General features: G+C 42.7%; 1 protein-coding gene across 1 annotated transcript; it reads left to right on the forward strand.

Annotated features, from left to right (window-relative positions):
• The first annotated feature begins 942 nt into the window (after positions 1 to 942).
• Positions 943 to 8,035, forward strand: amdhd2 (amidohydrolase domain containing 2). Its single transcript, XM_004071150.4, has 12 exons — positions 943 to 1,183; positions 1,341 to 1,496; positions 1,893 to 2,029; positions 2,941 to 3,080; positions 3,151 to 3,205; positions 3,623 to 3,835; positions 3,935 to 4,023; positions 4,099 to 4,243; positions 5,810 to 5,917; positions 6,552 to 6,620; positions 6,704 to 6,805; positions 7,722 to 8,035. Exons 2-12 carry the CDS (start codon positions 1,414 to 1,416, stop codon positions 7,799 to 7,801), a joined length of 1,221 nt encoding a protein of 406 aa, XP_004071198.1. The 5' UTR covers positions 943 to 1,183; positions 1,341 to 1,413; the 3' UTR covers positions 7,802 to 8,035.
• Positions 8,036 to 14,834: the final 6,799 nt, after the last annotated feature.

A 14,834-nucleotide genomic window follows, 5' to 3' on the forward strand; every position in this document is an offset into this window, starting at 1 on the left:
TGATTTTGTTGGAAAAAAGAAGTACTTAAATAAACTGTTTCTCAAAATAAAACAAAATATTACAATTTTAATTCAAACTATTTTGATTTCAGGTAATTTTAAAAGTTTGTCTCAACATTTTATAATCAATAGTATTTAAACATATATCTATCTGTGTCAAACATTTTTACAGAAATATTGATCTAAAATCCTTGAAACTTTAAAAAGCTCCATTTAATTCTAACATGAAAGAAAAAAGAAAAAAAGCTCCAGAGGATTAAAATAAAAAAAAGAAATTTAAGAGAAAAGTTGTGTTTCTGCGCCCTCAGCTGGACAGAAGGAGACCTGGATTAAAATAAACCATTAAAAATACTTTAGTATATAAATATATTTGCAGACGTCAAACCCAAAAGATTTTTGTCTCCTGACATGAAGCTCCATCATTTAAACAAGATTTTTTTTTAAAAAACAGCAACTTAATAAAACACAAAAACAAGAAACACTTTGGGGGAAAAAATCGTTATCAAAACGGACTTCAATTTAATGACAAAAACTCAAAGAAAAACATTTTAAAATAATAAGATCTTCAAACGGAAAAGTCTGTAAAAGTAAATAATAAATGTTTTATTCATAATTTAGAGTTTAAGAATATAAACCTGAAGTCAAGCAGATCTTTACAGAAATTCAGCCATCGTCAGAACTAAACTAAAATAAAATAAAAATAAAAAAAGGCTCGAGATGAAAAACAAAGATTATTAAAATAATAAGTCCAAATTAATTTTAAGAGAATTTTAAAAACTTCGTGATCAGAAAACCCCCCGAAAATGAAACAGGTTGGATGTTTTCTGGACAATCTGAAACTTTTTCTTCAGACTTAAACGAATAAAGGTTCAAATCCGCCACAGTTGACCTTTGCCCTCCATCAGCTGTGCGGCTCTTTCCTCTGCTGTTCGGATCAGCTGACCGGCGTCACGTGACTCCGCCCGCTTCCCTGTTTTTCCTCCGCGCAGACGGAAAACAGGCGAACCTCCGGTCCGGATCAGCCGCAGCTCGGCCGGTACCGGCATGCAGCGGTCCTCCGCGTTCAGGTGTCAGACGGCTCCGTGTGGATCGTCGCGCTGAGGACCCGCGGGTTTGATTCCCGCAGAGCTGCCGTCCACAACTTGGACGGAGCTTCCCTGTCAACCTGAGCCGAAAATCTGAGGTTCGTTCAAGAGGTTTTAGTGCAAACGAGGTCAAAGTCTGCAGCCACGCTGATAAGACCGGAGCGGAGCGGAGCCACAGACTCCAACCTGAAGGATCTTTTCTCTTTTAAACATTTCGGCTTCTGCTCTTTCTGAACTCAAACTTTTCCACCTCAGAATCAGCGTTTGATTCTTCCTCCGGCGCGTCTCCGTCATCTGCAGACGGGTGGAGTTGATCTGGAAAGCAAACATGCCTTCCAACAAGTCTGTGTCTGCGGCGCCAATCACCCAGTTCATCAACTGCAGGATCCTGAGGGATCACCGGCTGCAGAGGTACGCACACGTGACACACAACTCACACAAAGGAACGCACACTTCCGATGTGCAACACTGGTTTTCTACAGAAAACTAGACTTCACACCAATCCAGTAACCGTGGAAACCTGCTGTTGCTTCACTTTTGAGCCAACAGAAATGACGTGGGGTTCCCCAAGGCTCCATCCTGGGGCCCCTTCTTAAAATTTATATTTGCCTACTGGCCCAGGTTATAAACAACAACGGTTTCCATAGCTACGCAGATGACTCACAGATACTGACACCAGGATCTTGGGGACATCAAGGACTTAAGAATGAGACACAGAATTTCTATTAAATGATCACTCCTTTTAACATTTCTTTTATGTGAGGCATTGACTAGAAAGGCGCTACACAAATAAACGTCTCTTGGCAGAGAGGACCTGTGGGTCCGCGAGGGGAAGATTTTAGACCCGGAGAAGCTGTTCTTTGATGAGCTGGGATACGCAGACGAGCGTGTGGACTGTGAGAACGGCATCATCGCCCCGGGCTTCATCGACATCCAGATCAACGGTGCAAATGCACACCATCCATCCATCCTTACTTCCATCCATCCCTCCCTCAGAACCCACACATGCACTTTCATGCAAACTTTCCACAGAAAGTCCCAAAGTTCGGGATTCGAACCAGGGCCTTGTCACCGAGTGGCTAGAGTGCTCACCATCACGCCACCACGCAGCTGCAAATTAACTCTTCCAGTCTTTACACCAAAATGTTAAATTTGTTCTATTTTTGTTTTTTAGGTTTAGATTGTTGCAACTTTTGAGTTTTTAGTTAGTAATACAGTAAAGTAAACCTGCAGTCTCCACCCTCTGCCCCTCTGCCCCGCCTTCACTGGCTGAGCGGCGGCTACAAACCCCTCACTCTCCCCTTCTGCCCCCGCCACCCTGCTCAGAGCTGCACATGACAAATAAATTAAAAAAAACATGTTTTTAACAATGCTGGCTTTTCTGTTGGGTTTATCCCCATAGCAACCATTTTATGGTTTGGTCGCCTGGCGGTTACGAACAGGTCGACGTAATTTTTAGAAGAATTGGCAAAAGTAAATTTTTGGATTTCCTTGACAACAGAGGTTTTTTTGTTAACCACGCCCTTATTCATAACATGTTCATATCATATGTCACATCATTTCCTTTAACTTGAGCCAGCGAGTCATGTTTTACAATTTTACAACATTCAGGTAAAAAATGTGGGAACAACAGGAAAACGCCACTTTTGCGAGCTCGCCACGCCAACACTGTTAAAAAACTACAATAATTAAATTTAACGGCGCTTAACCTGGTGACACGTGTGTGTGTGTGAAATTTCATAAATATCGCTGGAGCAATCGTTTCTTTTTCACATATCGTAGGACAATATTCATTTTTTTATGGTTTCTCCCACTGTGATGTCATCATTTTTTTGGGGGGGGGGGTTCCCTGCAGGAGGTTACGGCATCGACTTCTCTCAGCCGTCAGACGACGTCGACGGCGGCGTTTCCTTCGTGGCTAAGAAGATCCTGGAACATGGAGTCACGTCCTTCTGCCCGACCCTGGTCACCTCACCGCCTGAAGTCTACCACAAGGTGGCGCCACTTCAGCCGACGCGCCCAGTTCGAGCTCATGGCGTGAATCACATCGTTTTGTGGGTTTCAGGTGTTGCCTCGAATCAAAGTCCGCAGCGGAGGAGCGCACGGAGCCGGAGTTCTGGGTGAGGCCTCAGCGCCGGCGCTCCAGAACGCCAGCGTGCCCCGAAGAGCCTGAAGGTTTAGGGGGGCGTATGGAAACAAATCAATCGTTCTGAGTGAACTTTGACCACAGAAATGTGTCAAAACAATTTCTGCCACAAACTCAGCTCAGATGGATTCAGTCGTCATCTTGATTGAGCAAATCGGAGGAGGTTTTTCAAAGTAAAAGCCTGACCTGAAAATCAGATTAAAGGACAAAAACTATTTTAAAGCTGGGATTTCTTTAGGTTTTTCCTAAGTTCATTTGATGAAATAAAAAAAAAACACATCCGAGGACAGATAAAGTGCACCAGGGGCAGTTAGTCACTGAGGTTGGCGGTTCAGTAGCTGCTGCTGCTGCTGCTGAAAGTGGGGATGATCAGGAAAAGTGTCGCCTGCAGGTTTCCACCTGGAAGGTCCGTTCATCAGCGCAGAGAAGAAAGGAGCTCACCCTGAACAGTTCCTTCGCACCTTCCAGCCCGGAGGCTTCCAGGACCTGATGGACACCTATGGCAGCCTGGATGGTGTTGCCATGGTGACGCTGGCGCCCGAGCTGAGCGGCAGCCGCACGGTGGTTAGGGAGCTCTGCCAGCGGGGCATCAAGGTGTCGTTAGGTGATCCAGGTTTAAAATATCTCGTCCTCGGTTTGAAGTTCAGCGTTTGCATCGCGGTTCTGACCTCTCTGCGGGGTTCTGGTTCCGATCCGGCTGCAGGTCACTCGGTGGCTGACCTGTCTCAGGCTGAGGAGGCGGTTCAGCACGGCGCGTCCTGCATCACTCACCTCTTCAACGCCATGCAGCCTGTGAGTCCTCGCCGGTCGCCGCGGGGTTCCCGTGATCCGCTTGGTTCTGATCGTCTGGATTCTGTTTTGGTCCAGTTCCACCATCGGGACCCGGGCATCGTGGGTCTGCTGACCAGTGACAAGGTTCCAGCAGGCAGGACGGTTTTCTACGGCATGATCGCCGACGGGATCCACACCAACCCGGCCGCCCTGCGGATCGCACACAGAGCCCACCCCTCAGGTGAGTCCTTCACCTGCTGCAGGGGGAGGAGCCTGGAACTGCACAGATTACTTTTCAATAAAAGTAATGGAATTACCTTTTTTTTTAGCCACATTGACGCTTTTTAAAAGATTCAAAAAGATTTTTAAAAAGTGATGTCGACCTTTCCTTTTGATTTTTTTTGTGTTTTTTCTTTATAGAATTATTTGGATTTATTTAAATATAAATATCTTCATTTTTAATACAAATTTTCAGTATTTTATGTCAGTTTTTCTACTAATTTATCTTTCTGGTCTTCATTTTTGTCCTGCAGTCCTGGACTGAAGGACCAGATTGTTCTTACCTATCTTCTTTCTTTCTGCGCCTTTAATTCTACGACCACAACCAGTCTTATTGACCTTTGACCTCGGGAAGAGGGGGCCATCTTGAATTTTATAAAAAATAAAAAAAAAATCCTCTTTTGTACCTTTTTAGATTATTTTGATCTATTGCCTCCTTACTCTTCGAGCATCATTGGGAAGCTATTGGGTTGAAAAATGTTGTTTTTATAAGCTGTGGATTTCTATTGCCGTGAGCGTGGCGAGCTCGCAGAACGGCCGTTCCCCTGTTGCTCACGCATTTTTTACCAGAATATTGTGAAAATTGAAAACATGAATGGCTGGCTCAAGCTGAACAAAACAAAACGACATACGCTATGGACATATTAGAAATGTGGGCGTGGTTTACAAAAAAAAAACCTCTGTTGCCAAGGAAATCCAAAAGTTTACTTTTGCCGATTCTTCTAAAAATTACACCGACATGTTCGTAACCCCCAGACGACCAAAACGTAAAATGGTTGCTATGGAGATAAAGCCAACAGAAAAGCCACCATTGTTAAAAATAAAAAGTTAACTATTTATTTGTGAAGTTGTCATGTGCAGCTCTGAACAGGTGGGGCAGAAGGGGGAGAGTAAGGGGCACGTAGCAGCTGCTCATTCAGTGAGAAATGGGGTAATTTGGGGTTGGCGAGGGCGGGCTGCAAGTGGAGTTGAGCGAAGCAGACACTTTATTGACTTTTCATGGGTTTAGCTGATCATTCTGGAGTCAAACATTAACTCGGAGGCGGCGTTTCTGTCGTTTATTTCCCTTCAGAAACGGATCGTCCATAAAGTCAGATCAGAACCGTGCATGAGGAGGTTGAATCCGCTCACAACTTTGATCAAAAACACGTATTTTTCTGACTGCATCAGACGAAAACAGGAAAAGGAGATGTTTCTGATGAAGATGATAACTAATCTGAGCGATCCTGGACTAAATCTGTGACAGCGCTGTCATCTGCCGCTCCTTTTTTTTTGGTGCTTTTATAGATTCCAGCAGTTTAACGATTAACACTAACAGCCTGGACGCTCATTTAATCATCAGCTTTAAAGTGGAGCACAGAAAAAGGCTGTGAAACTCCACCACAGCAGCAAACAAGGATTCATCCGCCGCCGAAAGTAGTCCCCAGAAAAGAGCTGTCTTCTTCAGCGCTGTGGATTGAACGACATGATCTCATGTGAGCGGGATCAGAACCGGGACGCACTCTGACTCGTGTGTTTGCTCCTGCAGGTTTGGTGTTGGTCACAGACGCCATCACAGCCATGGGTCTTCCTCCGGGCCGACACACTCTGGGCCAGCAGGTCATCGAGATCCAGGGTCTGCACGCCTACGTGGCAGGTCCGTCTGTCAGCTTCCCTAAACGGACTTTTTATTTGAAAAAGACAAGAAAAACATGATTTAAAAACATAAAAAACAAAATAAATCAAAGAGGCGACATTTTCCTACTGTTTTAACTCCAGAAATATAAATAAAGGGAAATGACCTCCTGCAGGATTCTGGATCGGTTTCCAACTTTATGGCACAAATCGGAAATTTTAGGTTTGTTCAATTTGGGTCGCAGTAAACACAAAGAGCGGAAAAATGACTGAACAAAAAATACGGAAATAAAATGAGCAAATAAATAAAATTACAAGCAAGCACAAAAATACAGCGAACAAATGAATAGGAACCTAAAGTTTAAAAGTAAATTCATAGAAAGAAAAAAAAAATGACTAAATATACTGGCATATACATACTGAGCATTGAGAGCTTTACCCTTCTTCCAAAGGGATTTGTTATGACTCACTGGGTTTCAGAAACTGGACCTTATGGTTTTTTAGCATGAACTGTGCAGACCTCTGGTATAGTAGCTTGTTCAAAGCCTGTTTTTTGTAGAGTTAATGAAAAAAAAACTGTTGTTTTGTGATGCAGTAAATAGGCAGATTTTTCTTTTTATTGGACTCATCCTGACCGCGGTTCCTCCGTCTTTCAGGCACACAGACGTTGAGCGGCAGCATCGCCACCATGGACATGTGTGTGCGCCACTTCAGGCAGGCCTCAGGTCTGCTGTCAGACAACCAAACATTATTCAAGAAATGATGCTTTTTTTGTCTCTAATCTGCCGTCCATCCTTTCTCGGTTCAGGCTGCAAAGTTGAAGAAGCTCTGGAAGCTGCTTCGCTCCATCCGGCTCAGGCTCTTGGAATCAGCCACAGGAAAGGAAGGCTGGATTACGGCTCAGACGCAGGTCAGACCCTTTGGACGTCTGGCTCTGAAACCAAAGCTGGAGAGCAACATCATGAGATGTTCTCTCAGCATCTCCTAAAGATGCTCTTCACGAGAAGAAAGTTTTGCCGGTTTTGTAGTCCTAACTTTAGTCTAGACCACCGGTCTGCAACCTTCATCACTTAAAGAGACATTTGGGTTAAATTCTTACTAACCACAACCGAGCAGGAGCCATCAAGTCTTACTTCACCCTTTAGAAAAATAAGACATTTATTTGTATTTATGGTATTGTTATTATTGTGATTTAAAAACAAATATACTGTTGTTTTGGGCAAAACAAAGAAAATAGCTTTTTTTCCCAAAATATGAAACAGTTTATAACTTTTGACAGAGGTTCCCATGACTTCCTTTCAAAATAAAAGACATCCTGCGTGACATAGGATCATCTCAAGGCAGTTTTCAGTACAGACCAAAAGTTTGGACACACCTTCATTTGAATTAGAAGGGGAATTTTTAAATCTAACTATCCAAAATTAAATCAGTTAATTCAGTGACCCTTAACGAACTTTTTGAACCCTCAGACAAACTTAAAGTCCATGATTGATCTCAAAAATAGAAAATCTGATTTATAATCCAGTGTGCCTTAATTCTGGTTGTGCATCCAGAAAAATCTGTCAAAATGTTTCAGCTCAACTTGTGAAATGTACTGTCCTTCAGATATTTGAACACACTTTGAGTTAGTTTACTTTATTTTTATTTATTTATTACTTTTTACTCTACAGTTACTTTTTCAAATTAAAAGCTTTTTATTTTTCTTTAACCCGAGAACCACAATGGAGGGGTTGAAGAGTCACATGTGGCTCCGGAGCCTCAGGTTGCAGACCCCTGGTCTAGATAAAGATAAAAGATGCCAAGTTCAACTTTTTCCTTTCTTTCAGACCTGGTTTTGCTGGACGACTCACTCAACATCAAGGCCACCTTCATTTCTGGGGAGGAGGTTTGGAGAACAGGCCCTTAGAGGAAATGCCTTCCCGCCTCTGCCGTCACGCTCAGACGCCGTTCGGAGCTTCATCCACATCCGTCTGCAGTCGACTTGGGGAGGTTTTCCGTTGGGTGGCACATGCAGGATGTCACTGAATGAGTCTTTGATGTAAAACCTTCTTGAGAATCGGTCAGGTTGTCTGTTTTCTGCAGCTTCAGTGAAACACTTGAAGACCCACTTTGATTAAAATGCTATTTTTGGTGTTTTTAACATGTTCTCGTGGCATTTTTCGGATGATGGGATGTCGGAGATAAAAAAATTACGCTTAAAATCACATTTCTAAGTATTTCTTTATTTAAGTCATTTTGAATCAGGAGCAGATGCAAAAATGCTGTTTAAAAAAGATCGTATTTGTGACGTAAAAAATACGCTGGGCAGGCTACAAGCTCCTTGCTCTGAGCGCTCAGCACATGGGAAAGGGAAGAGGGGCGGGGTTACTCTGCATCAACAGGCTGCGCACAACTACATTTCTAATGAACTCCTGGGGGGTATTCCAGGAAGCATGTTTAAACTAGCCTGACTTTAAGCCTGAACTCTGGCTGAAATCCGCCTGAACTTGTTTACTCTGGGTATGTCGGTTCCAAAAGACCGGATATGAGTTGGCGTAATTACGCTCGACTTGGTAACCCTGGGTTAACGCACGGTACATAAAGACATTCTCAATAGATCGCCGATTTCTGGAGTCACCATGGAAACGCGTGGAGAAAAAAAAAGAAAGCGCTGTACTTAAGTGAGACGGAGTCTGAGATTTTAATGACGGCGGAAAAAAATTACAAGTCCATCAAAAAAGTAACATGGCTGTAAAATAATTTAAATAATTTAGTTAAATTAATTCAAACTCAATAATTGTTTATACAACTCAAATTTACGTATTTATCTAACTAAATGTCAGATTACTCCATTAATCTTTTTTCCATCTTAATTACTTATATTTCTTGAACTTTCATATGTCTAAGTTTGAGCCGGCAGATATGCTCATTTTTATAACATTAAAAAGAACGGAAAAAAATGCACGGAGTGCAAAAATTCATTAAAGAATTTTCCGTCACTGTCATAACATGTGTAGGAAGGTAGGGGTGCTATATAAACTCATCATCCTTTCCCTTACTCTCACTCATGGTGCAGAGACGTAAGCATAGTAGGACAAAATAACTCGGCAAAACACGGTGAAACACAGTAAAACAGCTATACAACTAAACACATTTTGTAAAAAACCCACACTTAAACCCAAATCCGTCCAGACAGGCAAAGGGAATGATATCCCAGAATCCCTTGCGGTGCTTATTTAACAGCAGCATCAAAGTTACACCTACTTAATTGAATTAATTTGAACGAAAGGAAAATAATTGTCTGAAAACTACGTGTTATTTTTAAGGTGACCTAACAAAAAAATGATTTATCTTAACTGAAGCAAATAATTAAGTTAGATCAAAGTAAAAAAGTTTATCTTTCCAACATCCATATGTGGTCTAATCACCCTCTCATGGTGGAACAAGTGTTATCTGAGCTTTTTCATCCATTAAGTCATCTTTAAATGGACACGCCATGCTGCTTCACCTCTCTGTAAACAAACTAAGCTTCAACTAAACCTGCTCCAGACCAGGTTATGTTCAGAGCATGAGTTGCCATGGTAACTTGACCTACCCTGAAACATACCTCAATTTCTGGAACCAAAAGCTGAGGTTATCAACTTCCTTAGCCTCAAACTTACCGTGGGAGCTAGCATAACCTGCTTTCTGGAATACCCCCCTGCTGCTCTGCAGAAACGACATCCTAGAAAACGACATAATTATGATTAAAAGACCACTGGGAACGCTTTAAGAATAGGTCAAAATATGATCGGAGTGGGACTTCACGGAGTAAAAACTCTGTGAAAACCAAATCTGTCTTTGTCCAGCAAAGTTACTGGGAAAGATAATCGATTCTTAAAAAATCATTTATTTGGAGAAAAGTCTGTTTAAATTTATGTCACATCATAAAAGAAAAACGCAGCTTCCCACTGAAATGACATTTATTATTCCCTCACATACGCAGTAGGACAAAGCAGAAGGAGACAAAGAACGACCAAAACAGACACACAAGTCCAAGACAAAAAACGGAGACAAAACGGCAATAAAGAGACCACTGATGCCCAAAAAAAGACGTTTAAAAACAGCCGCACAGCCTAGCCGTGACCCTGAGAGGACAACAACGGAGAGGCAACACAAAGAATGACAACAATGACACACCAGGCAGATGCAAAAGGGACACCAAAGAAACAGAGACGCTGGAAACCAAACAGACGTCCCACAGAGGAGGCTTAAAGACAACAAGAGACACGAAGAGAGCAAAATTAGGCAACAAATCAAACCTCACACAAAGAAAACACATGAATTAGCATATAACCCGCAGGCTATTTGTATGAAGTGACATTTGTGCCCCCACATTAAGAACACAAGTCAAAGTTTTTAATTCAACATTTCCTAAATCGTGAAAGAAAATGATTAATTTTAAAAACTAAACTTTCAAAGTTGGAAATAAAAATAATGTTTGACTTTCAAAATCTTTTTCTTTCCCTTCTTTGCCATCTGAGCACAGCGTGACGCGTTTGCCATCATACAGCTCGCTGATTGGTCTATAATTCTGTTATTCTAACGTTGGGTCAGTTACCACTTTCAGCCACGAGAGGGCAGCCTGTCACCTACTTTCCGCGTGCAGAAGGAAGATTTCAGCGATGACGCAGCGTTTTCCGGAGGTTTTTATAGTAGGAACTATCCCTTCATATTATAGTAAGTAAAGAAAATACACAGTCCATAAACTTTTAAATATGTAAAAAGATTATTTTGTTGCTGAAATATTTGTATTTATTGCCCCCCTACATCTTTTGTGGAATTCTGGACCGAGGCTAAATGCTAGTTTAAGCTAGCAGCTAATTGAGTCTTATGTTTTTATATTTTTAATCTCAAATTTGATTCGGTTTTTTGTTTTTGTTTATTTTGACGCTAAAGACAAGATGATTTTATTTGAAATAATGTGATCATCAGTGGTTGCTTTTCTGAAGATTCATTTATTTATTCGGTTTCTGAGGAGTTTAGCTCAGGCAGTGAAACTAAAGTAGTTCCTCACCGGTAGTTAGTTATTATCAAAATGTAATTGTTCTTATTTTATGTTTTTCTTTCTTTCTTTTTAAATTTTAGCACTGTTAACACTCTGGAATTTGAAAGATATTCTTACTAATTTTTGTGGCTTAAACGTTTAATTTTTAAGGCAGCTTTTCAAAAGAAATGTGTTTATTTAAGCGTTATTTATTTGTATTTTATTTATCAATATGTATAAAACATAATTTAGAATTTAAATTAGTGGGAATTCTTCAGTTCATTTCCAAAAAAGAACACATTTATTTTTTTATGTCCGGTGCCAAAACACATTAATTTGTGATTCTGTCAAATCAAAACTCATTTTAAGGACATTTTAATTTCTTCTGGTTCATTTTCTTTTAGCAGTAGAACTATAAATCTGATTTGAACTCTCTAGTGTTTTAGTCAGAGATGCAATCGTCTGTTTTTGTTTCACTTGTTTCTCTTTGCTGGTATCAGTTCCGGCTCCGTCCAGCAGAGGGCGCTCGTGTCTCCGGTCTATGTTGACGTCGACCGTGAGCACCATGAAGGGGGAAGTATGAAGGGATCTTTATGCAAACAAAACTTTCTAAGTAGCAAATGAAAATATAAAACATTTTCTTTAAAAAACTTCACTTCATACGGAAGGAGCATCCCCTGCAGCTCAATCTGAGCAGAGTCACTATAACTTCTAGCAGAACCTACATGTTCCTGATGATCTCAGTCGTCACGTGATTTTTTACATTTTTTCTAAACCTTTCAGAACTTATAAGTTAGAAATCTTTTTGCATGGATGAAACTCTCCTTTCTTTTCTTCCTTCCAGATTGTGCCGTAAAGGGAAGAAGTCCAACCAACCAATGAACCTCGTGAGCTGCAGCTGGATGAAAACTGCAGGATGACGCACCTCGACGGGCCCTCTGTGCCGCTCAGAGATCGTTTTGCTGCCTGCACGATTCATGTAAGGCTGCATTTACACTGCAGGTCTTGATGCCCAAATCCGATTTTCTGACTATATCCAGGAATAAGGAGGGCTGCTCGGTTGGCTTATGTGCTCTCTCTGAGTTTTGAATGAGGAAGTGTTTGCAGATGTTGTGCTGCACTAACAGTTTGATCCAAGCAAAGAAATAAACGGCTTCTAGCCTGTTCCATAGCAACGGTGTCCAGCTTAATTAGTTACCGTTTGCGTCCCGACCGGGACCGGATCGGAAATAACAGCGTTTTACGTCTACGGTCTGAAGCCTGAGGCTGAAAGGTAACACGCTGATGGGGCTCCAGCTGTCCTCGAACAGCAACATCAGCGCACAAAAGCACCTTAAGTCATGTGATCTCAGTTGGTGGTGTCCTGAGTTGACCTCAATGACGTACGACTCGCATTTACTGGGGAATATCCGATTTGTCTGCTTACACACGAAAATGCACGTATTCGATTCGTATCCGATTTATTTCCACATATGAATGAGGCCTGAATCCGATCGGAGAAAATCGGAATCCATGCGCTTTAGTCCTGCTTACACGTTCACCGGTCATATCCGATCTGTGCCACATGAGAGGAAAAAAATCCGAATTGGGTCACTTGAACCATGCAGTGTAAACGCGGCCTATGCTTTAAACTTCTCCACAAAGGTATCTCACCTCAGAGCTGTTGCTGTACGCCCGACAAATGAACCTACCCCCCCCCCACCCCCCACCCCCCCCACCCCCCCCCCCCAGGGCAGAGCAGGACGGGCACTGAAGAGAAGGCAGGACTCCAGCCCAGCACAAACCTGCAGGTAAACCTGAGTGTGGTCTTGGTCTCCTGGTAAGCTGGCTTAGTGATGTCATCAAAGGGAAATAATCAGATTCCTACTATTGTCCAGATGAACATCAGAAATCATGCACCTGTATCTGGTTACAAGTGGAGTTTTAAAGTAAGAAATGCTGCTCCTGACCAAAGGATGACCTTTTTTTTGTTCCAACTGCTTCATTTTCTGGTTTTGAACATTTCAGTTTTGAGTGTTTACACTGTAGAATTAAAAAGGCGAAAATCAGACAACAAATCAGGACCTTACTGACTTCTTTACTCACTCAGAACAATAATGAACACTCAAGCTAACAAACACAAGAAGAAAAACATTTCTTTCCTACAATCCATCTACTGACACCCTCATTTTCAATAGCTGTGTTTACATGGACAAAAGTAATCGGAAAGAACGCCTGATCGGAAGGAAAATGCGTCATGGAAACACGGCGTTCTGAACAGTCTGCCCCGATCAGACTCGTTCAGATCAAAATGTCTTTTCGATGGAGATAGGTGGGTTATGCCGATTGTTGTGTCACTACTGCTCTGGTTTAACGTCATGCATAGACGGATGTTTTGCTCCAGAGAAAGCTTTGGAGCTCAAACAGGACCGACCCGCTCCTCTGCGGAGGCCCGGTGCGAAGCGCCGCTCTGCTCTCACCCCGCTGGCTCCTCGCCCCTCCCCTCTCTTACACCCCTCACGAGGGGGCTGCGAGGGAGGAGCGCTTCGTGCCCCGTGACGTCTGGACCCTGCGCGGTCCTGGCTCGTGTGCCGGTGGACCGAGCGAACTGTGTCTCTGAGCAGAGCAGCTGGATTGATAACTTTGTGTTTGAGGGGAAGGGAGGATGCTTTGTTACGTGTGCGTTTTGTTGTTTTGTTATGTGTGGGAGAATTCGGACTGCGATCCGTCCCGCCGCTCTGGGTTAGGTCAGGAGAACCGTGTGTCCCAGCAGAGCTGGGACCGCCAGCCAAACTGGTCATAACCAACATCCCAGAATCCATCGATGTCACCAAGGACCTGCACCTATATCCATACAGGTCAAACCGATTCACTGAGGACGCCACCTCCTCTGTGGTCCACACAACCCTCACCCACCTAGAGAACAAGAACTCGTGCGTTCGACTGCTCTTTGTGGACTTCACATCAGCCTTCAACGCCATCATCCCACAGACCCTCACCCATAAACTACACACACTCGGACTGAGGCCACTCTGTGCAACTGGGTCTTGGACTTCCTGACGGACAGACCACAGTCTGTGAAGATCCGCGGCATCTCCTCCTCCCCTGATCACTACTTGGTCGTGCACATCTCCAATGACCATACCTGGAGCACCAACACTTCCTGCCTGGTGAAAAAGGACATCAGCGCCTCTATATCCTGAGGAGGCTCAGGCGTGCTGGGATGGGGATCTCAGTCCTGACCTCCTTCTACAGGTGTGTGGTAGAAAGCTGCTCTGTGGCAGAGAGGAAAGCTCTGCAACGAGTGGTTAAAGCTGCAGAGGACTGTGGGCTGCAGCCTGCAGACCACCACTGACATCGTTGAGACCAGATGCAGGAAACGAGCCTCCCGCATCCTGAAAGAGCAGGACCACCAGGCTGAGGAATAGTTTATTTCCTGAAGGAGTCAGAATGCTGAACTCGAAAAGATCACTGTAAACCCCCCCCCCCCCCCCCCCCCCATGGACAACTCACTAAATCTCAAATGCAATATCATAGGACTGTGCAATACTGTATATACTCTCCTGTAATATATTCTCCACTGTGCAATACTTTAATATATTCTCCACTGCACAATACTCAATAGGACTCTCACTGTAAACAACCAAAAATCCTAATTTAGTTTTATCACTGTGTTATTGTCACTAAAATGACAAAGATTCCTGATTCACAGTTTGCAAACCTTTTTTTCCCCTTGATTGCTTTACTTCTGTGTTTTTGAATATTTTTTGACTAAATCTTCTGTAAAACTAACATTCTCCAATTCTGCTCCTCAAATTCTCCTGCTTAAATTCTCAGTTCAACCACAGAATTTCAGCCTTTACTTAATGCAATGTTGGTAAATGAAGATGGAACGCTCTAGAACAGAGGTATTTATAGACTCACAATTTTATTTATTTAGTTTTCTACATGTTCT

This window comes from Oryzias latipes, chromosome 8 (assembly GCF_002234675.1).
Source record: "Oryzias latipes chromosome 8, ASM223467v1".
Lineage (NCBI taxonomy): Eukaryota > Metazoa > Chordata > Actinopteri > Beloniformes > Adrianichthyidae > Oryzias > Oryzias latipes.